The 27,882-nt window shown below is 37.3% G+C and overlaps 3 protein-coding genes across 7 annotated transcripts in view; 1 reads left to right on the top strand and 2 right to left on the bottom strand.

Moving 5' to 3' along the window:
- Window positions 1-176: 176 nt before the first annotated feature.
- Window positions 177-8,128, bottom strand: nac (GDP-fucose transporter nac). Its single transcript, XM_074111569.1, has 5 exons — window positions 7,777-8,128; window positions 7,352-7,553; window positions 2,519-2,744; window positions 1,665-1,957; window positions 177-725 (listed from the first exon to the last, which is right to left on the bottom strand). Exons 1-5 carry the CDS (start codon window positions 7,842-7,844, stop codon window positions 507-509), a joined length of 1,008 nt encoding a protein of 335 aa, XP_073967670.1. The 5' UTR covers window positions 7,845-8,128; the 3' UTR covers window positions 177-506.
- A 360-nt stretch (window positions 8,129-8,488) lies between these two features.
- Window positions 8,489-24,840, top strand: MSBP (membrane steroid binding protein). The gene is made up of 3 exons (XM_074111560.1): window positions 8,489-8,951; window positions 11,639-11,788; window positions 19,976-24,840. Exons 1-3 carry the CDS (start codon window positions 8,636-8,638, stop codon window positions 20,098-20,100), a joined length of 591 nt encoding a protein of 196 aa, XP_073967661.1. The 5' UTR covers window positions 8,489-8,635; the 3' UTR covers window positions 20,101-24,840.
- A 1,587-nt stretch (window positions 24,841-26,427) lies between these two features.
- nej (CREB binding protein nejire) overlaps window positions 26,428-27,882 on the bottom strand; it is a 36,581-nt gene continuing 35,126 nt past the window's right edge. For all 5 annotated transcript variants that reach the window (XM_074111555.1, XM_074111556.1, XM_074111559.1 and 2 more), the window contains exons 22-23: window positions 27,648-27,821; window positions 26,428-27,186 (exon numbers count right to left, since the gene is read on the bottom strand). In XM_074111555.1, the coding sequence (XP_073967656.1) occupies window positions 26,740-27,186; window positions 27,648-27,821 (621 nt within the window). In that variant the 3' untranslated portion in view covers window positions 26,428-26,739. The remainder of the gene's footprint in view (window positions 27,187-27,647; window positions 27,822-27,882) is intronic.

Raw genomic sequence — 27,882 nt, 5'->3', positions numbered from 1 at the left:
TACGAGATTTTTCTAGTCTATAAATGCATTCGAACATTAGACTCGATAGTGTTCCGAGCGAATTAAGTTGGATCAAAGTACAGCAAAATTATTATTTTCTTGTACATTATTACCTATGTATTCACAAACTGACAATCATCACAGCACAGAGGCTTGCTCGCTCATGGTCATATTACAGGTAGGCTTCTTTTCATTAGCTTTGCCCTCATCGACATCGACTTATATAGGTACCTACATAGATGTTGATGCTAGCCCAAGACTGGCCCTGATCAAATTTTTAGGGAGGGGCTTAGAACTAATTACGGTCTATCTTTCTTTCGCTCTTTGATACGGTAGTAGCTACGTCCCTGTTTTAATTAAACCCCTACAGCAGTCACGAGGACACATTTACTCTCAATATCAAGAGTCAGACAACAATATACACTCGTTCGAACTTACACCCTGCCTCGAATTATATAAACTACATAAATAATCATTTGTCACACTAATACACCTGTCTTTTTCTATCATACTAGACTCTTCTCGTCTTCTGGCAATGGTTTTTTGCTATGTTCTTCCATCTCTATTTGCTTGAACCGTGCATACAATGCGCTACTACCCAGGACTATGATATTGGAAGTCCACCAGAGGATGTTTTTGGTTTCGCTGTACCATTGGGTGGCCATGACTGTCTGAGCACAAGCCTTGGCTGTACCCGATATGTTGTGTGTTAAAGGCGACGTCACCTGAGAAACATAAGAAATATGGATCAAAATTAAAGTTTAGCAAACTTGAGGATAGTTTTAGAAGTCATGTTTGCAACTTATGTCATATCTGCCAATGAGTTCGCTACATAGGGGAGACCGAGGAGAGTAGTGACAGCGTCGATATTTTGGAACTTATTATCTGCTAGCGAGCTTCTTTTTTTTTATTCGACTGGATGGCAAACGAGCAAGTGGGTCTCCTGATGGTAAGAGATCACACCCGCCCATAAACATCTGCAACACCAGGGGTATTGCAGATGCGTTGCCAACCTAGAGGTCTAAGATGGGATACGTCAAGTGCCAGTAATTACACCGGCTGTCTTACTCTCCACGCCGAAACACAACAGTGCAAGCACTGCTGCTTCACGGCAGGATTAGCGAGCAAGATGGTGGTAGCAATCCGGGCGGACCTTGCACAAGGTCCTACCACCAAGCAATAGCGCGCGTTTTTTAGCTCAAGTCTCGAGCTAGGAAACGCGCCTTGTTGCGAGCTTGCTAACAGTTAATAGGTTACCAAAAATCGACGTTGTCAGTACTCTCCTCTGTCACAACTCTCCTCGGTCTCCCCTAATACACAACAAGTCATTAAATTATGACTACTCATGCTTTGCCTACTTTGGAACTAGGTCAATTGGTGCCGATTGTTTCGTGATATTTATTTACTGCATTTTAACACACGAGTAAGTAATTATTGTATAGGTAGAGTGTAATATACATTATTATACATCTAGCCTAGCACGCGTACGTACGTAGTGTATTATCAGAACACGATACTTTGGTAGTTGTTACGATAAATATCATGTACTTAAGTAAGATGTGATGTACCTAGTAGTATGGTGTTAATTAGGTATTACCTTCATTAAAATCCGCAAAAAAAATATTTTATATAAAGAATTCATAATATCAATATAATGAACTTACCTTTATTTGCAGAGACGTTACGTATCCAATGGCAAATCCACAGACTCCACCTACTAACATTTGCACCCAAAAATACGTGCTTTGGAAGTTTGTATAGTTTCGCAAGGCTTCAACCTCTCCATTCAATATCATCAGCGGTAGAAATAAGATTATAGAATAAGCATTATTGTAGTATGAGAGCAACCATACTTCTTGATTGACATGGGGCAAAACCTTCTTGGTGTAGATGGAATATAAAGACAGCATGAGCGATCCAACGACTCCATATATCGTCCCGATTAGAGAAAACGACCCTGAAAATATTGAACATAAATTATTATGAAGAGCTTAGTAATTAATTAGTGATTTAGGTTTTATCAATTTATTGCATAGCGGAAACGCAATCAGATTTATTTTATTAAATAAATATCAATCCAAATAAATACCTATGGAATTAGCATTTTATTTATTCACTAGTTGTTTTCCGCGACTTCGTCTGCTAGGAATTTGTATATAGCTATAAAATAATAAAAACTATCCGATGTCTTATCCCGGACTTATACTATCTCTGTACAGTCAGCAGCACCAATATCTGACTCAACAAAGCGTGCATAAATATCTGATACGACCCTAATTCGGCCGGTAGGACGTGTCAGATATTTTTGAACGCCCCGCTGTGGCAGATATTAATGGAGATGACGTCGATGTGGCGGAGCCCGTTAAAGTGTAAAAGTACAAAATAGCGTTTACTATCGCGGGGGACATAAAACTTCTTCCCTTAGTCGTCTGTTTGTTCCGATATGGTTCCGATTGTAAAACTCTGGTTTGCGTAGCAAAGGCTCAATATCTGTAAACCTAAGATAAGAATAACGTACCTAGCAAACTCTCTTGATCAACGCCCAAATAGAATCCGAAGATGATAAAAGCGCAGCACATAATACATCTGGATGAGGTGGCCTGTCCCAGCAGAATCCAGCTGAATACCACATTGAATACCGTTGTTAGTGATCTGCCTATGTAGTAGAATGACACGCCTACATATTTCAGGCACAAGTTGTTGGTGGCTATCATCAATGTAAACATTATTGATAAGGGGATGACCTGCAAAATAGATAAAACAGTGATTAAGAATAGCTTTTACATTGCATTTTTTTAGCTGAAAATGTAGAACTCTGATGTCAGACAATGGTGTAAACTTTACATTGTAATAAGTTTTCTGTTAATATTAAATATAAGCTTTTTTTGAAAACTATTATTCTTGTTGACTGTAATTTTTTTTTTTGGAAGCCGTGGTGGCCTAGTGGTTTGACCTATCGCCTCTCTAGCAGAGGGTTGTGGGTTCAAACCCCGGCTCGCACCTCTGAGTTTTACGAAATTCATGTGCGGAATTACATTTGAAATTTACCACGACCTTTGCGGTGAAGGAAAACATAGTGAGGAAACCTGCACAAACCTGCGAAGCGATTCAATGGTTCGTGCGAAGTTCCCAATCCGCACTGGGCCCGCGTGGGAACTATGGCCCAAGCCCTCTTGTTCTGACAGGAGGCCTGTGCCCAGCAGTGGGACGTATATAGGCTGGGATGATGATAAGCTTTTTTTGAAAACTATTATTCTTGTTGACTGTAATGAGGGGTTTTCGATAAGCAAAATATCGCTAGATGGCGTTAGTATCGTGCGGTGCGTTTGACGTTTCTGTCTTGCTTGCGATTGGCTTATTTAGATATTTATCCAATCACAGACAGAAATGTCAAACGTACCTCATACTAACGCCATCTAGCGATATTTCGCCTGTCGAAAAACCCTCATTGCATTGCCATCCTTTTTTTTTGCGATGTGCATACTTCCGTGGAAAGTTATGTGGGACTCTCTGAACTTAGCATACCCACTAAAAACACATCGGCATTTCTCCACTCTGCCGTTATGGGAGGGCCATGGGATCGCGGACATTCGACCATGACGCTCCCCGATTGCATTAACACAAACAAACAATTAAACCGCCGAAAAACCGAAAAGCAAAAAATTATAAACCTTTTTCTCCTTTCTCTCCTATTTACCTTAATCAAGTCAAGGTAGGTACTAGTTTGAAGTCGGTGCCTCAGCACTAGCCATCAGGAGTGATAGAAGCCATTATGTAAACGACTTTAGGTCCACTCCTGTGATGGCTAGTACCTACTGAGGCACCGATTTGAAACTAGTACAGTCACGTCTAAAAATATGTATACAAAAACAAGGTTGCATAAATATGTAGTCATACATTGTATCAAAAATATTTATCTATTACTGACACCAAAAATTGTATTCATTAAACTTTTTCAGTATTATGTAATCACAAAATGCTTCAGAAAGTTGCATACTTAAATAAATTCCATTTAAATGTATCCACCTCGTAGGCAAAAATAAGTATACATGAATGGGTTCCATATACATATAACCACACCAATTTGGCAAATATTTGTATACGCCGTTTGATTCATAAATATGTAAACACGATTTGATATTTTGATTCGTTTTGAAGAATTACTGTTTTGTTAAGATTACATGTCTGTCTCTTTCGTAACCTGCATGCGGGCAGGGACATACATACTACGAATCCATACTCCATTAAAATAATATTATATACTGGTGACCCGTTCCGGCACAACACGGTTACGGTATACATAGACACCGTGAATCACACTATTTATTTGTGAAAACCGCATCAAAATCCGTTGCGTAGTTTGAAAGATCTAAGCGTACAGACAAAAAAGCGACTTTGTTTTATACTATGGAGTGATGAATTGAAAGTAATACTCTGTCTGTTCCGGTATCACGTCGAAACCGACTGGTTTCGACTGTCAAGGGGCTGAACATAGGGTACTTAGTTTTTATCTCCAAAAGCAACCCTTAAGGGGAGAAAATGGGGGATGAACTGACTGGAGTGAGGTGGATGAAATTTGGTATGGATATATTTAATTTCTTATACACCATCAAGATCACCAAATACTTGGAAACGTCCAGAGTGGTCATTAATATCGACTAAGCAAAGCGATCAAGTTGTTCGGGTCATCCACTGAGGACAGATCCACTGAAGCATCTATAATTTGCAATCTTTAATCATTGTAATTTTACGAAACACAGTAGCAGGACTAGCCAGCTCCTGCTTCACGTCGATATTCTGTGAGAGTGTGGTACTACCCCGGTCGAGCCCGCCCATTCGTACTGCAAACCAAGAACTGGCTACAGTGCGGCTCTACCACTAACAATTAACAATATAATTAAAATAAAAACAAAAAAATGCTTAGTGCACTTTCTGAGAATGACCCTAAACTGAAATACTCAATATTTACAAGTCAATTAAATCTAAGGACTGTCAAGTGCGTCATAGAATAATCGTGAGATAGACGTATGCAGTGACAAGTCCGCACTGTTTTCGTGAATTGTCAAATCAGTTAAATATACAAATTACGATTCTATGCCAGTCAGACAAGGTTTGTTGTTGCAGTCTGGATACATATTTATGAATCAAACGGCGTATACAAATATTTGCCAAATTGGTGTGGTTATATGTATATGGAACCCATTCATGTATACTTATTTTTGCCTTCGAGGTAGATACATTTAAATGGAATTTATGTAAGTATGCAACTTTCTGAAGCATTTTGTGATTACATAATTCTGAAACAGTTTAATGAATACAATTTTTGGTGTCAGTAATAGATACATATTTATGATGAAAATGTGTGGCTACATATTTTTCAAATTTTTTTGTGTATACATACTTTTACACGTGACTGTACCTAGATTAAGGTTAAATAGGAGAGAAAGAAGAAAAAGGTTTACTATTTTTTGCTTTTCGGTTTTTTCGGCGGTAAATTTTTTTTTCACACCTCTCCTTCAGAAAAGTAACTTTTCCTCCCTGACGAGAGGGAGCAAAGTGCAACTTTTCTGTTCAAGGCTTTTCTAAGTGTTTTATTGCAAATGCCATTTTTTGAAGTTGATAATTGTAAAGCCACGCCATTTTCTATGCTGGTTATTCTTTAATAATATTTAGAATTTATTTTTTTCAAGTTTCTTAATGCTCGGTGTGAAAAGTAGTATGAGCCACTCGGGAGCAAAATTATTTTCATCTTGGGCGTTAACACTTGAATCCCTCATTACGCTCAGGATTCTATTGTAGAATCCTTCGCTATATTCTGGATTCAATGTACGCCCTCGCCGTAAATACACCATTTTGCTCCCTTGTGACACAAATAACTATTGTTGCCCGGGGATACCGACGCCCTTTTTCATAACGCAGATAAAAAAATAGAGAACCATTTATACCAAATACAATTTCAGCATTAAGTCAATGGCATGAGATAAAGCATGTTTGTAAATTTTGTAATTAGCCATTAGCCTTATTTCCTTATCAAAGGGGAAATTGTGTTAATGAACTTATCAGTTAAATGGCTTCTATTAATGTGTCTGCTATTGTGCTTGTACATGAGCATTTAAATTCAACTAATCTTACAACTTCACGATTTTACATTCTCCATTCACACAAGGCCTTTTTTACCCAACTGCCTGAAGGAGGGCAATATATTTTTCGAGCGAATGTTTCTATTTATGTCTATTTCTTTGGTCCTATCCTGTAACCTTTTTTAACATATGAGATACCTACGAGCTATCATAAGATTTTTCAAAACTGACAAATTTACATAAGATATATAATATTTCATCCAAAATTACATAAGATATATAATATGTCGGCAAATTTTTTTTTTATTGTAGCAATATGGGGTGTTCCCTTCTTTTGCAGACAGAAATTTCATAGGATTTTGTTTCACAGTTTTTTTATTATATTATATTTATTGGTCCTTATATTTTTTCTTCAATTAATATCTTTTTTTTTACTTTTTAAAATTAATATTTTATTGACAAAATTAAAACTAATCAGTAAATCTAAGTACTCTATACACATGCAATTTAAGGCCAAGCAACTAGGGAATTTGAATAGCAAGGCAAGGTGTGGCATTCAGTTATTAAATAGATTAGCAACATAATGTACAGTTAATAACCATTAGCATCAGTTCACATAAGAGACATGCATGACGCTAATCAATTAAATAATAGACTGTTTTAGGTGTGGCAACCAGGGCTTCTGTTTACAGCATTTACTAGTAAACAAAATGAGCCAACAACACACACATATTGATGATGATAGTATAAATTTGCGTAATCTAGCAAAAACTTTTCGCCAAATACGAATTTTTACTCCAAATTGTTGAAATAAAACAAATAAGTTGAAACCATCCCCTATGAAACTATTCTTAGTGTGCTTAGTTATAACATTTATGGGTATTGCAGTATCCCCTATGATATGAATATTTTGAGGTATTTTTAGATACGTAAGATCAGGCAGCAGCACTCCATTGCCAATCACAAAGTTCAGACTGAACCATTGCGGTATGAAAGTAAAAAAAAAAATACCTACATGTTGAAAAATACAAGCAACCATTACAAAAACATACAAAGTTTACTATTTCATTATATTAGAACAAAGGTGCACTTGGGCCTAGAAAAAAAAAACAGAAAATATGTTTTTTTTTAATATGTTGTTGGGTACTGGCCACTAAGAATGCTTGTTTAAAAAAATAGAAAAGAAATATACCAGCCATTGGGGCAATCCTATAATGAGATGACCGTCAAACCTAAGCAGTCCACATTGATATTAAAACAAAAGTATATACCTTCTTAACAACATCGAAGTGCCATGGTGTCCCTTTAGGAAATTGAAATACTCCAGGAATGCCACCCATACTGCTCAGTGTTGAACATATCGTAAACGACACAATGCATTGGAACCAAGTGATGAACAACGGGGCCTCCAGAGGCACCTTCTGACCACTCAGAAGTGCTTTGTTTACAAACACAGTGACTATTGATACTACCCTGAAATAGAAAATACAGATTAAAAATTGGCAAAACAAATTCAAAAATTGAATAGCACTGTTTTGATCAGTAGTCTATGATTATTAAAATCTAATAATTTCCTGTCCACTGTATGCTTATACCACTTACACTTCACGTGTGGCCTTATCTTTTATGTATAGGAAGTAAAGAATTAATTTAACACTTAAATGATTAAATGCAAATAGAATTTTTAATAAATTACCAATAGCAAGACACAACAATGAATATTTTTATGTATCTTGAACATAAATCCGTACGTTGCTCTTTCATTTTTTATTTTACAGTGGTTTTAAATAATTTGAAATATTTTGATTATGACGAATCAGCACATTGCAATTTGTCGGAATAGCAAAAACCGGTAAGCGAGGCCACACGCTAAAGCCACTGCACGGTATGTAATATTCAAGTAATATTATAAGGTACTCTGTGAGCCACTGTAAGTAAAATGCTGAAGCTGAAATTGAAAAATTGCTACCAATTCACTATTCGACGTAGCGAAGCGAAGTAAATTTTGAAATACACAAAACTTATTCTTTCTTTTCTTTCATTCTTACGTTCATAATTTCCATTTGTAAAAAAGAGAAAAAATATATCCTCGAGATGTCATTTAGCTTTTTGAAAAGAATGGAATGTTTGGAATCTGTCAACGTCATTTTGACATTTTACGCTGTTTTAGTTTATGTTTAAAACTCTAGCTTAAGCAATTTATCAGTTAATAAATACTTTCGCAAGTTAAATAACACCACAAAATACAAAAATTAAATTAAATTTCAAATAATGCTATTATTTTATAATTTATGATTTATAAGCGAGTAAATTTATTTTCTGATAATTCATAGAAAATTCTATTTGTTCTTGGTGAAACGACTGAAAGGCTACCTCTACCCGTGACCAGAAAAAAGTATGAAATTGAAATAACACAGGCTGACGTCAGTGGTGTCTCTTTTCTGAATTTATTCTTACGACGTTGTTACGGTTTAGGCGGTCGGTTTTATAAAATTTATACATTTTATATGAAACCCAAGTGTTTAAAAAATTTCAAATAATATTTTAAACTGAAAATGTCATCAGCATCTGAACCGAAGTCTGCGGAAGCGGAAAATCAGGATGGGGGGCCTAGTGTTGTGCGCGAATATTATTTTATTGTTAATTCAATATCGATTCTGGTAATTATTGTGTGCTCCTACATATTATTAAAAAGACGGTTCGCCAAACCAACTGGCATGTCTTCAGAGCCTCAGTTGCCTAAAATGCGTAAGGACATGACGATAGAAGAACTTCGAAAGTACGATGGAACACAGCCTGATGGTCGTGTGCTGGTGGCTGTAAACGGATGGATATTTGATGCTACCCGGGGTCGCCGGTTCTACGGGCCCGGTGAGTATACGGCCCTTTCGGCCGTTGCAATGTTTTATTTATAGGACCATAATCTTGAGTCACCGTAATTAATTCAGAAGATTTGCATGCGGCGCGCCGCGCGCTCACTCATACCGTGCATGTGTTAATCATTCGTATTAACAGCAGGCCTTGTTTTGGTGACCTTCTTTAAAGTTTGTTTAACAACAAATACTTATGTATAATATATATATAAATTATTAGACCTGATTAGGTTTCATTGAATGGGTAAGATTAATTTTCAAAATTTAAATAAAATAATGTTACATTTTGTGAAATTTATATGTGGGTAGTTTGATTACTCTCTTTCATATTTGCCATGGACAAATACTTAAAAAATGGCATTTCATTATGAATTGTTTTATAATTCATATAAAATTCTGAATGATTTTAGCTATGAAATGGATAGTGGTTTGGCCGGATACTGGATATTGCGCGGGACTGGTGGCCAGATAGCCAGAAATTTGCCCGCCGGATATTTGGCCTAGTTTTACGTACAATTAAATTAAGCTAATTCAAACATGCTCATGACACTTCATGCAGGTTGCAACTTGTAGAGTATAATTAATTAACTTAGGGACTGTTTCACTTCACCACTCATTGATTAATTTTAACTAATGGATAAATATGATGTTGTTTCTGTTTGTTTTGTTTGAATAGACGCGAGACGGTATCACATTTATCCATCAGTTAAAATTAATCAATTGGTGGTGAAACAGTCCCTTAGAATAATAAACTCATGTCAATAATTGAAATTCATAAATAAATACCAGTTTTTAATCATAACTATAAATAAAATAGTGGGCAGATAGGCCGGATACAGGATACTGGCCGGATATCTGTTGCATCTCTAATTGAAATTAATCTATCCTAGCAGGCACATGTAATTACCTTTATTTGTTTTTCACACTAACCCCCTGTTTCACCATCCATTGATTAAATTTATTTGACGGATAAATGTGATGCCATCTCTGTTTGTTTTGTTTGAATAGACGGAGACGGCCAAAAAAATAACCACTGCGTGTTGAACTCTTTATTAAATGAAGCAGAATAAATTGCAGTTTTTTCTTCATCTGATGTTTGAAACACAGTGATGTACACGCATCAGCTCTAAGAGCTGCTAGTGTATTATTTCAATAATAATAATAATACAGAGCTGCAAAAAATAAAATTCAAAAAATAGGAGATTGCAAAAATGCTAAATGTATTCCTTATTTTGTCCCTTGAAATGGAAGAATCGCTCTGAAGCGATAACCTATTGCTTACCTTAGAAAATCTATGTATATACTCTGTAATTGGTGTGCAATAAAGAGTTATTGTATTGTATTGTATTGTATGAAATTTTTGCATTAGCAGCTTTCATTCTTTGTCGCTGATATGCGTCTTATGATTGTCTTCTATTTGTTAAAAGGTAAATTGTTGAACCGTTCTTGTTAAGAAACTATTTTTATTTATAACAATAAGCAATAAAACACAATACATAAAACATTTCAAAGTTCTTGTGAAGTGCGAGGTGGAAACAGCTTGGTTGTGTAATAAAAAATGTTTATGATGATGGCTGTTTGGAAGAAATCACTTTTTAAGCAATATGACCTCCCTATTGTCTACCTTGATTAATTTTTCATTTTTGTTAATTCAGTGTATCAATATGCCTATTCAAAATACAATATTTGGGTGAGGCTCTGAAGCGTTTGAACTACCAATCTCATGCATTATGAAAAACAAAGGAATTAATGTCCAATTACAATTCTGTGGCCAAGCATCACACCACACATGATGGTGATTGGGATTTTTAGTTGATGGATGATGTCGAAGAGCTTCAGATCCCCACCCATTAGTTTTGACTGTTGATTGGTAGTCAACTTCATTGAACAAAAACTTTTATGTATTATGTTTGTTAAAATAACAAAACATCAGTAATAAAGGTGTCATATGTGCACACCTGCCAGAGGCCGAATTCTCTAACGCTTTGACACTCACAAGCACATTCACCATCTTTTTAACCCCTGATGCAAAAAGAGGGGTGTTATAAGTTTGACCGCTTTGTGTGCATGCATGTCTTTGTGTGTGTCAGTCTGTGGCACCGTAGCTCTTAAATGGGTGACCAATATGAATGCGTTTGGGATGACTGTGTTCAAAATAAAGTTGTGTTAAATACTTGTGATGTATAGATATCATTTAATAATATTGTAAATCTCTTTAAAAAAAATATACCTTGTTGAGTTTTTTGCCGGATTCTTCTTAACAGAGGTATTTCCGAACTGGTGGTAGTTTTTTTATTCATAAGTGCTTGTTATAGCCTAAATTGAATAAAGATATTTTGACTTTGACTTTGAGATATGGAACTTTGAAGTGACAATGTCGGGGGTTTTCCAACTTTTTGTGGTTAGGTTGGTTATACATTTGTTTAAGTACTACTCTTTTACAGAAAAAAGTGGTGAAAGTGATAATGATACGGAATAAGTTAGACAATACCGCCTTAGCTCAAATGTTGGCTCTCTCTTTTTGTAGGGAATTGAGTTGTCACTGCTCTCCAGGCAGGCACTGTGAGGCTGACTCAAAACCTGGAGTGTTCAAAGCCTCAACAAAAATATAAGAAAAATGTAGCTAAGAAATATTTTGAACATATTTACAAAGTTACGAGTTCTAAATACAAGTTTGTATTCCAGGAGGACCATATGCCACATTTGGAGGACGAGATGCTTCGCGAGGGCTGGCTACATTCTCAGTGACGTCAACAGATGACAAATACGATGACCTCAGTGATCTGAACTCTATACAGATGGATTCTGTAAAGGAGTGGGAGGCACAGTTCAGAGGTCAGTTCTTTTTTTTTAATTAACCCATCTCGGAACCTATGGTTTCTTGGATTATTTATTTTATTTACCCTATGCTAGAAGTTTAATAAAAAGAAAAGGAGGAAATGAATATATATCTGGATGCAATCAAAATATGGATGGTACGAAATTCCCCATCAAATTAATCCACAAAAGCACATGGTAAATCCAAGGCAGAGCTCAATATAGTCATTGATCACATGTTATTTAGGAACTATTAGGAAGCATACACTGGCTACAGAGTTTACAGAGGTGCACATTGCAACTCTGACCATTTCCTAGTTGTTGCTGCCCTAAAAAATAACATACAAAGTCCAAAATGCTAAAGGAGAAAAATGTTTGATATGGGATGCAACAAGCTAAAAGATATAATCGGGAAGTGATAATAGACAAAGTATCTCAATATATGTCCTCTGTCCAACAATATTGATTAAGAATGGCAGAGTATTAAAACAGCAGTTACTAATTCAGCCAAGAACGTTATCGGAGAAATCAGAGAAAAAGAATAAAGAATAAAAAAAGAAAGAAATGAAAATGAAAGGAAAATGAGGAATGTTTTGATGAAGAATATGAGCAATTATGCAGATTAGACGTCTTTCTGAACAAAGATTTTTTTTATGGCTTTTACCCTTGCTGTTTTAGAAGGATGTATTTTGCCAATGTCGAATTGATTACTTCACGAGATATAGGCTATTTTTATAGCATTTACCAGCGGTTTCGCACGCGTAGCAATTGAATAATAATTCGTGTAGTTTGCAAAATATCTCAAACATTACATCCTGAATTGCATTAAAGTTGCTTAAAACACCCATGCCAAATTTCATGTCTCTAAGGCTACGGCTCCACTGAGGCGGAGGGCGGAGACGAACGGAGAGGAGACATGTTGACGACCGGATGGCTAAGTGGTTAGAAATAGAAATAGAAATAAGCTTTATTGTATAATTGTGTATAATTTTACAATGTTGGTAGCTTGAAATAAGTCTCAACAGTTTGTCCTTCTCTGACGTACGTAACCCTAGAGAACTTGCTTAGCACCCATAACATAAGCTTTGCTAAGCTTACTTTGGGACTAGGTCAATTGGTGTGAATTGTCCCGTGTCCCGTGATAAGTATGTTTATCCGTTGCCTACTAGGTATCCATAGTATAAGCTTTGCTTAGTTTGGGACTAGGTCAATTGGTGTCAAGTGTCCCATGATATTTATTTATTATTTTATGTTGGGATCGACCAATCCCTACACGTCTGAGGCGGAGACGACATGTGGATTCAACTAATATGATTGGTCGATCCCTACACTTCTCCTCTCCGCTCCGCTCCTCTCCGCCTCCAGTGGAGCCGCAGCCGAAAATCCTAGCGAATGAAATTTTGGGATATAAAACCTTTTTATGAGGCTGACATAACACATTTGGTGTAAATAAGCCTCGTTAAAATATGAGATTAAAAAAAGCCTTTTTGTTATTCCAGAATTCCAGCTATCTATATACCAAAATTCGTCCCAAATTCCGGGATGCCCAAAAAAAATCCTATGGAATTCCCAAAAATATTATATCATGAATTTCATTATTTTTGCTTAAAAATTAACCTCTCGTGTCTCTAATCGTAGAGCGGTTGTAATTTAACTAAGCTAAGGCTACATTAGAGAAGTTTAGTGCAAGGTCCGCCCGGATTGCTACCACCATCTTTCTCGCTAATTCTGCCGTAAAGCAGCAGTGCTTGCACTGTTGTGTTTCGGCGTGAAGAGTAAGACAGCCGGTCAAATTACTGGCACTTGAGGTATCCCATCCTTCTAGCAGGCATCTAGGTTTGGCTGGTGGTGATCTCTTACCATCAGGAGACGCACTTGCTCGTTTGCCATCTAGTCGAATAAAAAAAAAAGTTTTCTAATTTTTTCTGTATTTTTGCGCAATTTTCTTAATTTTTCCCCTAACAATCTTTTACAAATTCTTTCTTAGATACAGACGAAAATGGAACCTCCTCCTTTTTTTGCATAGAGGTAAGCAGTCTGAAACACTAAGCAACATGCAAACAAAAGTATAACAATGGTGTTCATTTTCACTTTCTCTTTCCATTTCGTATTGCGGTACCTACATCGTTTTAAATCTACTTTCTTCGCGGTCTCATTACTCCCATCTCATCTGATATAGAAAGTAAAAAAATGTAAGTACCTACTTAAGTACTTTTAGACATGTCTAATTTGGTTATTCCAATCTTTTTATAATAATTTACTGCGACTTTTTTTTACAAATCGTGATTTTTTCGACGCTCTTTTAAAGGAAATATCTATATAGTAGCTCTAGATACGGTTGCAGACGACGCAAGCCCAAGTGTACAGTTTCGCAAATCGCAACGCACCTAAAACAGTACCCTTAGTGTAAGTTTTCGGTTACAAAATCGCGTTCGCGTTAAAATCTCAATTTGTATGGAAACACGAACATCGCAAACGTTCCGCTAGAGGCGCTGTTCGTGTTTCCATACAAATTGAGATTTTAACGCGAACGCGATATAAACGTATTTTGTAACCGAAAACTTACACTAAGGGTACAGAGCCAGCATGACGCACAGTTTGGGTAACGCTGGCTTATGCCATAAGAGTTAACAGAGGTCACTATTAATTATGCTGCTTGGTATAGATGCGAAAGTTTATATTAGCGTGCGTCACGTGCGTGTTTGTTAATTCTTCATGCTAAAATACCTCAGCGAATTTGGATGAAATTTGGTATCTAAATAGCAGGCTGGATCTTATGCATCTGAAATTCTGTGGCCGAATTGCCTAACCGCCTAACGCTCGCATTCACCGGGAATGTACCTGAATATCGAAAATTGAAATATCGATGGTTAAAATAACGACGGTCAAAATATCAAACCTAACTTATGCTACTTTCGATATTTTCACCGTCGACTTTTTAACTTTAGATATATTCATCATCATCAGCCTATGCTCATCCACTGCTGGACATTTGCCGCTCCCATGGCACGCCACTGAGCACGATCCTCGTCCACTCTCATTCAGCTCTTGCCAGCGACCCTGCGAAGATCATCGCTCCACCGAGTCTGAGGACGTCTTACGATACGTTTGCCGATCCTCGGTCTCCACTCAAGAACTCGTCTACCCCAACGGTTATCGGTTCTTCGGGTTATATGGCCGGCCCATTGCCACTTTAGCGTGCTAATACGGTGGGCTATGTCGATAACTTTGGTTCTCTGTCGGATCACTTCTACGAATTCGATCTTTCAGAGAAACTCGGAGCATAGCCCTTTCCATAGCACGTTGAGCAACTTTAAATTTGTGGACCAGCCCTACCGTGAGCGTCCATGTTTCGGCACCGTATGTCATGACGGGTAGGACGCACTGATTGAAGACTTTCGTCTTTAGACTCTGTGGAATTGGCGATGTGAAGACTCGCTTTAGATATATTAATTCTCGATATTCAGATACGTCCCCCATTCACCATTCCTTTCTACCCCCTTTACCTTGGCAGAAATAAGTGGTGAAAACGATCATGATTCCGAGTGCATTAGACAATATGTAAGGTGCTTGCTACTCTATCGTATTGGGTAACTGTAATGATAGATGTAATGTTATTAGAAATAAATAAATAATAAGATTCTGGTCGATGGAGTTAATGCAAATTTATGTGACTCGCCGTTCCTAAAAACGAGCTTGTAAATACAAACGTATGTGGTAATTTAAATTCGTTTACGGGCGCCAAATACAAACAAACATTTGATAACGCCATGCACACGATAAGATATATTCATATTAGATCCGTTTATGCTATATTTGTACTTAGATACGCGGCGCCAGATACATAAATTACATGCAACTTGAAAGGGTTAACAGGTGTCAACGTTACCTACTTAATATCGTCCTAAATCATTTATAAACTTCCTTCGCGTACAAACTGTGAAATAGGTAAGAATTTAATGTAGGTAGGTACTCATACTACCTTATACAACGACTTCGGTTAGGTATGTCGGCGGCCGATCGTAAAATTCGCCAAATCACGAATATACTAGGTACTTAAAAACTTCAGTAACCACAAAACATACATGGTCTAAAATAACATTGATGAATTAACTTAAAAAGTTCAATATCTCAAAAACAGCTAAACCGATTTTTATGAAACATATAAGAACCATCGCTAAACCTGATTTCAAATAAAAAAACCGCATTTAAATCGGTCCACCTGTTTAAGCTACGGTGCCGCAGACAGACACGCAGACACACATAGCGGTCAAAGGTCAAACTTATAACACCCGTCTTTTTGCGTCGGGGCGTTAAAAAATAAGATAACTTGAAAATTAATATATGCGAGAAATTACAGAATTTAATATAGTATTCAGTTTTTTTATTTTTTTATTCGACTGGATGGCAAACGAGCAAGTGGGTCTCCTGATGGTAAGAGAGATATTATGATCCCATTAATGGGGATATACGTTATGTTACTTTTAGGCTCTATACTATCTTATTCTTAAAAAAAACCTCTGTACTTTGGCCAACGCAATTTCACATTAATTCTGGTATTTTAATTTAAATAATGCAAATATCAGTGGCTCAGGCCTGAAATATCCATTTTCCTAAAATGTATTTTTCGCAAAATGTCTGCTTTTCAGAATGTCAACACGTCTTTTGCATAATGTCAGCGTCTCAAAATGTCAGCTATTTAAAATTGCCTGTCTCCAAGAATGACAGTTTTTGTACATATGTTCGCTTTTCAGAATGCGCTTATTCTCAAAATGTCTGCAACCTCAAAATATCCGCTTTCGTATAACGTTGGCATTCCAGAAAAGTCTTATTCCCAAAATGTCTCCAATCATGGTCTTCAAATTTCATCTAAACGTCATTAATGTTGTCTTGAATGCCAGTAATTTTATATTAGGTATAGATATTTATGTTATCAAAGAGTAAGTATGCAAGCAATTAAACCTTTTACATTTAAAATTTGATTTGAAAATAAGCAGACATTATGGGAAAACAAACATAACAAGACTAAAGCCTATTTAAAAAAGTGAACATAACGGGAAAGCAGAAATTAAGGTAATGCTAATATTATAGTAATGTAAACATTATGAAAAGACGACTTCCTCAGATTGTACACATTTTAAATAGCAGACATTTTGAGAAAGCTGACAAAATAGAAGTTTTAACATTGTGAAAACGCAGACGTTTTGAGAATTGTACATTTTAGGAAAACAGACATTTCAGGCCTGAGCCATATCAGTATCCTTAAAGCTATACTAAGTACTAACACCTAGCCAGGGTAGCATTACCATAATTTGATAACAATCAAAGTACATAGTTAATACTAGAAAATACCTAATAATACTAGAAAAGGCAAAATCATTTGTCATTTTCATTTGTTTGGGTTTTTCACTAAACCTCTCCGTATACGATAAGAATGTTATGTTATATGTTATTGATAAGACAACGGATAAAACGATAATTTGTGTCTGTAATCGCACACGTATTTTGTCGATACATAAATAATGTCTGCCTTGCATTTACCGACCATCTTGTATACTCAATACTCAATATTTAATTGCTTTTCCATAATGTATGGTTACAGATGTTACAAAGAGATTATGTGATCATCATGGACCCTGTTGGGCACAGCAATATTTATACAAGAGGGCAGCTTTTATATAATTAATAAATTTTATCTTATAGCTAAATATCACATATATGTTTGTTACTTCTATTATAACTGTACACTTACTTGTATTATACACTTTAGTGTGATATTTTTCTTTAGTGAGACAAAACTCTGAACATCTACAAGAGTTCCAGTTCCAGGTCTAACGAAAGACCTGTTAGAAAAAAAATCGAATGTAAATAGCTAACTTACAGAAAATAACCTAAATTATTTTTGACGACCAGATGACCTAGTGGTTAGAGAACCTGACTACGAAGCTTGAGGTCCCGGGTTCGATTCCCGCGTCGGGGCAAATATTTGCATGAAAAATACGAATGTTTGTTCTCGGGTCTTGGGTGTTTAATATGTATTTAAGTATGTATCTATCTATATAATTATATTTATCCGTTGCTTAGTACCCATAACACAAGCTTTGCTAAGCTTACTTTGGGACTAGGTCAATTGGTGTGAATTGTCCCGTGATATATATTTATTTATTAATTATAAAACTGCATCTTAAACATTCTTTCAGTAAGTTTCATAATTATAATGAACCCCTTTATCAAACAATGCGATTTCATTGTGACATATTCTGGAAAAATATTCCACAGTGGGCCACGATCCAGTTGTTGGTTCGATAATCCTATTTAAGGGATAAGTTCGCCTTTGTACTCTTTTTGTTTTGTTGTTTTCTTTTTGTATTATTTTTGAGTTGTATGTCAATAAAGTATTTACATACATACATACATCCATATACCACAACGCAGTACGCATCAGCAGACACTAGGGCGATATATCCGAGCGGTATCCAAGGTGCAGCAGGGCTACTACGAAACTCGTAACTCGAAGTTCGTGTCGAGCGGTCCCTCTGATCTGACACTTATACTATTTAATACGAGAGCGAGAGGGACGGTACGATATGAAATGAACTTCGAGTTTCTTAGTATCCCTGCAGGCTCGGCGTAAACATAATTTTGCTATTTTATATTAAAGCAATGATTGTGTCGTAAATCATCTTATACCTCTGTGTCCTCCTTATTTCTATTGACCCTAGTTGACTCGAAGAACGAGGGTTATAGAATTCATAAGGTTTTGGTTTCAATTTTGTGGCCTCGTAGATTCTGTCATTTGTCCAAAATTTAAATCAGCTTGAAGTTACCAGGAGAGTAGTCAGATGTAAAAATAACCAGAAATGAGTTTAATTAAAAATCAAAAATAGTTAGTTATGCGTACGTATTATTATCAGCCGGAACACGTCTGATGTTGAGCACAGCAGTTCTACTACGAAACTCGAAGTTCGTGTCGTGCGGTCCCTCTCGCTCTCGTATTAAATAGTTTAAGTGTCAGAGGGACCGCACGACACGAACTTCGAGTTTCGTAGTAGCCCTGCAGGTCTCCCCTTAAACACGTCACAGTGAACGACCACTTGCCTGCTGCATCAACCGGTTGCCGGCAACTTCCACGATAATGCCGTATACCGTAAGTCGGTGGAACGACGGCAAACTTCGCGCAAGGCGTAGTGGGAAGCTTACCAACAACGCTGCCTTTTCCAACTCCTGTACCCTAAATGTAAGTTTTCGGTTACAAAATACGTCTCGATCGCGTTGGGCGTTAAAACCTCAATTTGCCGCTAGAGGCGCTGTTCGTGTTAGCATAAAAATTGAGATTTTAACGCGAACGCCGTATTTTGTAACCGAAAACTTACACAAAGGCACTGGTCGCTACTCGAGAAACTTTATCCCTATTATCATCCCAGCCTATATACGTCCCACTGCTGAGCACAGGCCTCCTCTCAGAACAAGAGGGCTTGGGCCATAGTTCCCACGCGGGCCCAGTGCGGATTGGGAACTTCACACGCACCATTGAATTGCTTCGCAGGTTTGTGCAGGTTTCCTCACGATGTTTTCCTTCACCGCAAAGCTCGTGGTAAATTTCAAATGTAACTCCGCACATGAATTTCGAAAAACTCAGAGGTGCGAGCCGGGGTTTGAACTCACGACCCTCTGCTTGAGAGGCGATAGGTCAAACCACTAGGCCACCACGGCTTTTTTATCCCTATATTGTTATCTGATTTGTGGTATGCAATAAAGAATATTTTATATCTGTTCTTCAAGCGATTTAGGTTGCCCATGGCTACATCAACTTTACATATTCTATGACACTAGCTAGTACTTCGTCGGTTAATTTTCGTATTCTAATTTAATCTATTTACGTAAACATCAGTTACTTTGGATCCAATTTTACAATAGTCATTTCGAGTAGATGAAATAAATGTTTAATTATAATCCAAATGACAGTGAATGGCAGCATCATTACTAAAACCACATTGTATTAAAGTTCTCGAATGGAGAACGCGGATCGGCGCAGTGTAGGAACGTCCACCATCGACCTAGACGGATAATCTGGTGAAAGCCGCGGGTTCACGGTGGATGCAGGCCGCCTCCAAGCAACTGTAGTTCTATGGGAGATGCCCAACAATGGACGTCCTACAGCTGATATTATAATGGTGGTAATTCAAATTGCCTCCTTCTTTACAGAGAAGTACGACCTTGTCGGGCGGCTGCTCAAGCCTGGGGAAGAACCCACGAACTACGACGACTCAGAATTTGAAGACACCCTCACAGAGTCCTCGAACAGCTCCATGGACAAGAAAGACAACTAATCGACCCACTCCGCCTAGGTTTGTTTAAATAGTTAGCGCGGTTCACCAATGAATCGTATCTGTTGAATTTTCTGATCGCCCTACTTTTCTGCCAAAGCTGTATTCTTTTCGGCATGAACATTAATGAAACTGACATTTGGGCGATACACGCTCAATAGATTATGTCATATTTATACCACGAAAAGATGTGGTTTCGTCAGAATGGTATACGGTGAGAAAATTGACGAAATGATCTATCCCTTGCTACATTTGTCATGTGATGTGTCTAACCATGTTGTTGAACGGGATTATGTTAAATAGTTGTGAAGTCGCCTTGTTCTTTATATCTTTGATTAGTCGATAATGTAATAACTGTCCTTGTTGCGTTTAGTTTTAAAAGCGCATGCCAAGAAAGATTTTTTTTAAATGGTTTGTGATCATTTTAGACCAATTAAACATTAATCAATTGAATGTATCGCAAGGGGCAACATTCTGCTTGTTTTGGCTCTTACTTTGTATAAAATATCACAAGACAGTCAATCATTTACTAATAAAAAAGAACACTCACTCCCACAATAGTTATTAGTAGACCGAAGACCTTAAAAACACGAATTGGTATGAGTTTCTTTTTTTATTTGATATCTGGGGCTATTCGATGCGGGTTTACGTTCACATTCACATATGAGTGAGTCATTGCTATTCGGATATCGCGTGATTCTAATTGATGTAATATTGGCGATAATATTGTCATTGGCGATTCAGTATCTACTGTTATTATTATAGATTCTATAACAATTTTTCTTGCTATTATTTAATGTTACGAGTTGAAGGCACGAATTTAATGGAGCATCGGAAAAGTTCGCCGCACATGTTTTTATTTTAAAACAGTTGTTCACCTTCTTATATTGTCTAGTCTATACTTATTTAATGATGTAGGTGTAAAAGGAAGAACCAAACTGGCAATTCTACTAATACAATAGTTAAGCATTTAGTTTTATTCAACATGAATGCTAATTAATTTTAATGCTGCATTTTAGTCGCTCAGTAACCAATGCTATTTATATTAAATGGTATACCATTCGATAACTCATCCGTTGTGTGAATCGCGAGCTACTAAGAGTATGTTTTTGTTAACGAGTAATCTATGTCAAAGTACCGTTATACACGGCACGGTCAAATCGAAAGTACGCATATAATTTCTGAATGATTTGCTAGAAATGACCACAATAATGTATACTGCATAATGCCTAATAAAATAATATAGATTTTTGTGATGTTTCTACGAATATATTTCAGTATTATAAAAGAAACGGATATCATACGTTTGAAAAGTTGTATAATTTGTGAATGGGCAACTTATGATCGATAATTTGACTGTTAATTTATTTTCTATTTACTACCAAAGTGTTCGTGACCGAATTGATTAGTTAATGAAATGTTATAATATAGACAAATTTTTGACGACGGAAAGATTCTCAACATCTGGTTGAGAATCATTTACAAAGCTAAAACACGCTTTGAGATGAGCAAAAATAACTGCAGATTTTCACTACCTATTTATTTTTACATTTCATTAGCTATTTGCATGCTTTCCGTTCACTACAAGCACGCGTGTACTTTTATATTTCGCTACTTAAATTTATCTACACCGTGAAATAAAACTGTATTTATTTAAGAATATTTACGCACCTTGAGAATCAAACCGTCACAAAATGAAATACGTCAGCTCGCAAAATTAAACTATGCGTTAAAATGGTGTTAGTGTCATTTTTGACAGGTGACAAATTTTGTTTAATGACGGTTTGATTCTCAAGATGCGTTTAATTTTTTTTACTAAGATTTTTAAATTAGAGTATGAAGTGTTGTCGACGCCATAGTTTCATTATTACGAGTATAGCACTTCAGATTCAGCAACAATGGTTCAGCTTTTGTATCAATGTTAATCATCCATTTTGTTTCTTTGCGGATCGTCGTGTCTGTGTGTGCCCTTGAGGCGGTTGTTGATAAATTAAAATGTTATTGTATATTATATGGATATATTCTATCGACTTCACTAACTGTTGCTTTTGCAGAATTTTTCTATATATATTTTACAATCCATTTAAAGACTGAGTGTTGGCATATTAGGTTGGATGAGATGAATATTAACGTCGTTTAAATTAGCACATTCCTAATGTGTGTATTACTAATATATGCTGCTATGATGTAGCTGTTAACACATGATATGTAGACTCTGTATAGACGTGTTTACGTATCTGCCAGCAAATTGGAAGTCGAGGGACTTTATATTGTCGATCACAGTTTACCCAAAGGCAGTGTGCGAGAGATCATGGCAATGCTGTAATACTACTTGTAACATTGGGGACTGTTTCACCACCCATTGATTAATTTTAAATGACGGATTAATGTGATGGCGTCTCCGTCTATTGGAACAAAACAAACAGAGGCGGCATCACATTTATCCGTCAAATAAATTTAATCAATGGATGGTGAAACAACGTAATTGTAGAGAAGCTAGGTATTTGAAAATCCTGAACACGTTTTAACTCTACGATAAGATATATATGTATATTAAACCAAAAGAAAAGAATTAACTTCAGCATTCTATCATAAAGATAAAACTAAAATTATGGCTGCCTTTGGACGAACTGCGTGTACGTACGTGCACTTTACAAACGAGATCTTATTGATGATCATCATATCCAGTATTTACCTACTAACCCTTTAACCACCAAGAATGTCTCAAATGTGCGCCAACTAATGCCCATGTATTTAGGTCGCTATTGCAATGTGCGATACTAAAAAATGTATGGTTTTAAGTTTTAGTGACTCAGCTTGTCAATGTTCTCAACTCTATCCGAATACTTGAAAACAATGCGTGATTAGAGATGAATAAGGTTGCATGTAGCCGTTTTTGGAGAGTTCTAAAATCAAAGCTTAGCTTGCTCTCATAGAGTGGATTCATCCTACAGTTTCTGCAACCTTGGTTCAGTAAAACCTTAACTCGGTTTATAAACTCTCGCTGTTAACATGCAGTCTCTCGCATTTGCCCTCTTCTATAAAGTCTGCGAACACTTTTAAAATCTAGTGGTACTTAAATGTAAACAATGTGTGTATTGGTATTGTTAAAAAAAAAGTAAATATAAAAGGAGATGTGCATAATACTGTAATACATACATAATATTTATTTTTATTCGTATATGAATGTGGATCTTAATAAAGGAGTATAGTCAGCATCAAATGTGAGTAAAGCATTTATAGGATTTAATATTACCGATCATCTTTGACTTAACATTTGGTTCTTTTTAACACCTTTATGCGTAAGGGAAGCGTAATGCTTCTGTTATGCTTTGTTTCGATTGAGTCTCGCGCATGTAATAGTACGTATTTGTGACTTGATTATTACAAAACTATGCATGCAGTCCAGTAAAACCGACAATTTGAATGCGCAACATCCAAAGCAAAAAAACAAAGAACCAGATGTAAAATGTTAAAGTAACTCTAAAGTGAAAATACAAACTGAAATATAGATGCACAGAAAAACCAGAAAAACCAGTGACCATCGGTGGTGTAGCGGTATAGCACGCGGTACGGAATACCGAGGACCTGGGTTCGATTCCCAGTGATGGTCTTATTTTTCTGGTTTTTCTGTGCATCTATATTCATTTTAGGTTTTACGGGATGACCGTAAAAGTAAAAATTTGGAATTGAAATAAAAAAATACAAAAAGATTCCAAAAAACCAATCTTAACTCTAAAGTGTTTGATACTGACTAGACTCTCTTTATCGTGTTTTTCTTTTAACGATATTTTAGGCGGATATTTTCCGAGCCTTTCTTTTAATAAATTTACGTCTAACCCAAGTACAAACGCGTCTACTCCTTGGCCTAAAGTATCTTATTCACGCTTTTTTTATTGTTTTGTTCTCCTGTTGTGATCATGGTTTTGTTCATTGTTAAGTGTTATTTCTAAGAAATTTGGTGTATGTTTTTTGTATTTAACTATAGTTGTTGTATGCCCTTAATGTGATAGTTCCGTTACTTCTGGATTTTTCATGTTCAATCATCTAAACACTTGCATTCGAACCAGTGCCGGCTCGAAGACACTTTAGGCAAACACCATAAGCGGAGATTGCTTTGGGTAATTGTTATAAAAATTGCAAGCGTTTTTTTTTAAGTACAGTCGGCCCATGAAAATGTAGTACTTTGTCAAATTAAACCAGATCAAGGCAGAGTGTTACGCGTGATGAAATAGGTTGTCAATGTCAATGTGACATGGTTTTAAGTTGCTTATCATTTTCATGGGCTGACTGTACCTACTCAGCCTTATCGCAGAATATTGCTTACACCGGCACTGAGTCAAGCCTTCTAACTAATCGAGCCTTAACAAATATCATAATTTACACAGATAAAAAATTAACGAAAGCACTTGGATAATTGTTTTTCACTAGAGGCTCAATTAATTGAATTGGATTACGATTTCTAGAGGCACCTTAACAAAGTTTTTGATAAAAATCAGCCAGCCTTTCAGAAATCATTATCTGATTTTTTCTAAAGCTATATCTACACCAGACGCTATGAGGCGCTAATGCCGCTAATCGATGTCAAATCCTTAATAATTCTGTCCTAATACCATTGGTTTTAGCGCTCATGTGACCTCGGTGTTAGGTGTGCGCGGTAAAATCGATACTAACGCTAAATAAAGATACAAATATTTATTGTAACATTGTCACAATATGAACTTAATAAAGTGTTTTTTAAAATGTCAGCTTTCATTTGTTCCCCGTACTACCTCGTCAACAAAAACTTTTACCTATCTTACCTTAGAGAAATGTAATAAGGTAAACATCCGAGAGCTCGACACTCTAATGACACCCTGCTGGCATGGTGTGTTCCCACTAGTTCCATTGACAGTACTAGAGTTCTAAAATAGTACTGTCAACAACTAGTGGGAACACACCCTAATTAACAGGCATAAAACTAGGTTCGGTGTTTTTCAACGATATTAACACTGCTTTATGAGTGATTGACACTTAATTTCACAAATTAACATTACGGACATGTTTGACAAGCTTAGAAATAAGATTGGTATTGGCAGAATCATTAAAAAGTTAATGGAGCCACAGCCACCTTTTCCTTATGAATTGAATGGATTGACTATAATAATTTTCGCGGTTCTACAATACGGTGCGAATACTTCATGTCTATAGTTTGCTAATCGTTGCCTGTTACTTCGTCTGTGAATAATTAATTTATAAATTGTCAATTACTGGCCACCTTAGACTAAAAATGAATTCTATTTATATAGGTATGTTATTATTGTTAGTAATTGAACTGTGACCACTAATTGACACCTTATACTAAAAAAAATAACTTTGTTTATACGACTAGAATTAATATTTATTAGTGTAAGTGTTATTGAATGGTGGCCAGTAATTGACGATTTACCCTCTTACGTTCTGCGATTTCAAAATATCTCGATACCTAATTTCAACACGATCGGTTGAGTACTTAAAACATTAAACTTAAAGGCTTAAAGCGTTGCAAATAAACATACTCTGCATTATTTTATATTTTATTAGTTGGGATAAACAGAACATGATGACTCAAAATTTAGGTACTTATAATGTGAAAAAAGTTAAATATTTCAGTCTTTATAACCTTCACATAAGATTGAGTTTTACTTGGCCTGAGTAAAAACTTTTTTCACTACATCTATAATAATCTATTTGATCCTAAACGTTTGTCAATGTAGAACTGGTACTTGTAGGATTTTATTATGGACGGTAAAAGTTACGTAGGTGTTAGGCTACTTCGTATTCTAGAATAATAGATCCGCCTGAGCTACGGGGCTGCTAGCAGATGGGCGTTTTTTATTCGACTGGATGGCAAACGAGCAAGTGGGTCTCTTGATGGTAAGAGATCACCACCGCCCATAGACACCTGAAACACCAGGGGGATTGCAGATGCGTTGCCAACCTAGAGGCCTAAGATGGGATACCTCAAGTGGCAGTAATTTCACCGGCTGTCTTACTCTCCACGCCGAAACACAACAGTGCAAGCACTGCTGCTTCACGGCAGGATTAGCGAGCAAGATGGTGGTAGCAATCCGGGCGAACCTTGCACAAGGTTCTACCACCTGCAAAATTATTATATTTTATACAAAATTATTCTATTATTATATTATACCTACAGCAAATACTTTTAGTATTGCTGCATCGCCCCAAGCGACGACTTGCCTTCTGCCCTAAGCTCAAAGAGCTATAATGTCCCATGTCTATTGCTCGTTTTTTTTTCCTAAATGGACATAAGATGGTTCGGGAAAAGGTTTGAGGTAACAGAAACAACGATTTATAATGATCACATAATTATATTATAAAATGATTTAATTACAATAAACAGAATAAGTATCATAATGTACCTACACTACGAACAACTTACATTAATTAGAAGCGGACAGGATGTACTCTTCTCATATTTACAATTTGTACATTGAGCGCTCGATTCGTTCATAATACTTAATTTAGTTCGCGTCGCTAATAATAATTTCAACGTAAATAAATAGTGCTTAGGGGAGAGGGTAGGGGGGAGGGGTGTGTGTGTGTGTGTAACGCGGCCGTCTTATCCTATATGTTACAGGGCGCGCGCTCGGGCTATGTACACTACAACTGTTCGACGAACTTGGTGAGCTGGTCCTGCGGCGTCATGGGCGGCAGCTGGTCGTCCGGGGGCGGCGCGGGCGGCGGCGGCGCGGGCGACTGGCGCAGCAGCAGCAGCTCGGACGGCGTGGGCGGGCGCGGCGACGGCGTCGCGGGCGGCGACCGCTGCAGCACGCCCGCGCCGCCGAAGAAGCGCGCGCCGTGCCGCACCGCGCCCACGCCCACGCCGCCCGCCGCGCCAACTCCCACGCCCACGCCCACGCCCACCCCGCCATACGGCGCGCGCATGCCCATCATGCCCGCGCCGCCGCCCACGCCCCCCACGCCGCCCACACCCCCGACGCCGGCGCCGCCCTGCTTGAACCAGCCGCCCGCGTGCCCGCCCATGCCGCCACCGCCTGGGCCCATACCCACAGATCCGACGCCTCCTACTCCTGAGACGCCGCCGACCTGAAATTAACGACACAACGGTTAGAAACACGATGCAATAGTACATTGTGTCTTAAGGGCGGTAAAAAAAAATACCGGCAAGAGTCTATTAGAAGCCCAAGTCGAAAACTAAAGGCGTTAAAGAGTCGATGTTCGTAATTCTAAGACTGCCCGCGTGACACAAAAACGCATACAGCTTCAAATATATCTTTTTTTACATTCAATCGTTTGTTCATTCGCTATCTTTTTGCAAAGAGTACTTTATGCAGCTTTGTGTGTTCAACTCTCCTGCCAACACCTATACAAAATCAAACTTTTTCTTCCAAGCATAAAAGCAACTATGTGACAAAACAATAAATCGATCGGTGCTGTAGTAAACGCGTATTTTAAAATCAAAGGCTTGTATTATTAGAAGACTTGATCAAACACCTCCCGACTACCAGCAGTTACCAGTTACCCTGTCTGCAAAGCACGTATATTACCTGTGACTGTTGCGGCAGCATCTGATGCATCTGCTGCATTCGAGGCTGCTGCATCATGTGCTGGAGCGGCTGTTGCTGCACGCCGCCGACGCCGCCGAGCCCGACGCCGCCGACGCCGCCCACGCCGCCGACGTTGCCTACGCCGACGGCCGCTTGCTGCTGGCTTTGGGCGTTCTGGAATTACGAGATAAAACGTCACGATTTGATTGAAGTTACGAGAATAATCATTTACTTG

Source organism: Choristoneura fumiferana, chromosome 2 (assembly GCF_025370935.1).
Source record: "Choristoneura fumiferana chromosome 2, NRCan_CFum_1, whole genome shotgun sequence".
In the NCBI taxonomy this organism is placed as follows: Eukaryota; Metazoa; Arthropoda; class Insecta; order Lepidoptera; family Tortricidae; genus Choristoneura; species Choristoneura fumiferana.
This window is presented reverse-complemented; position numbering and strand designations above follow the sequence as displayed.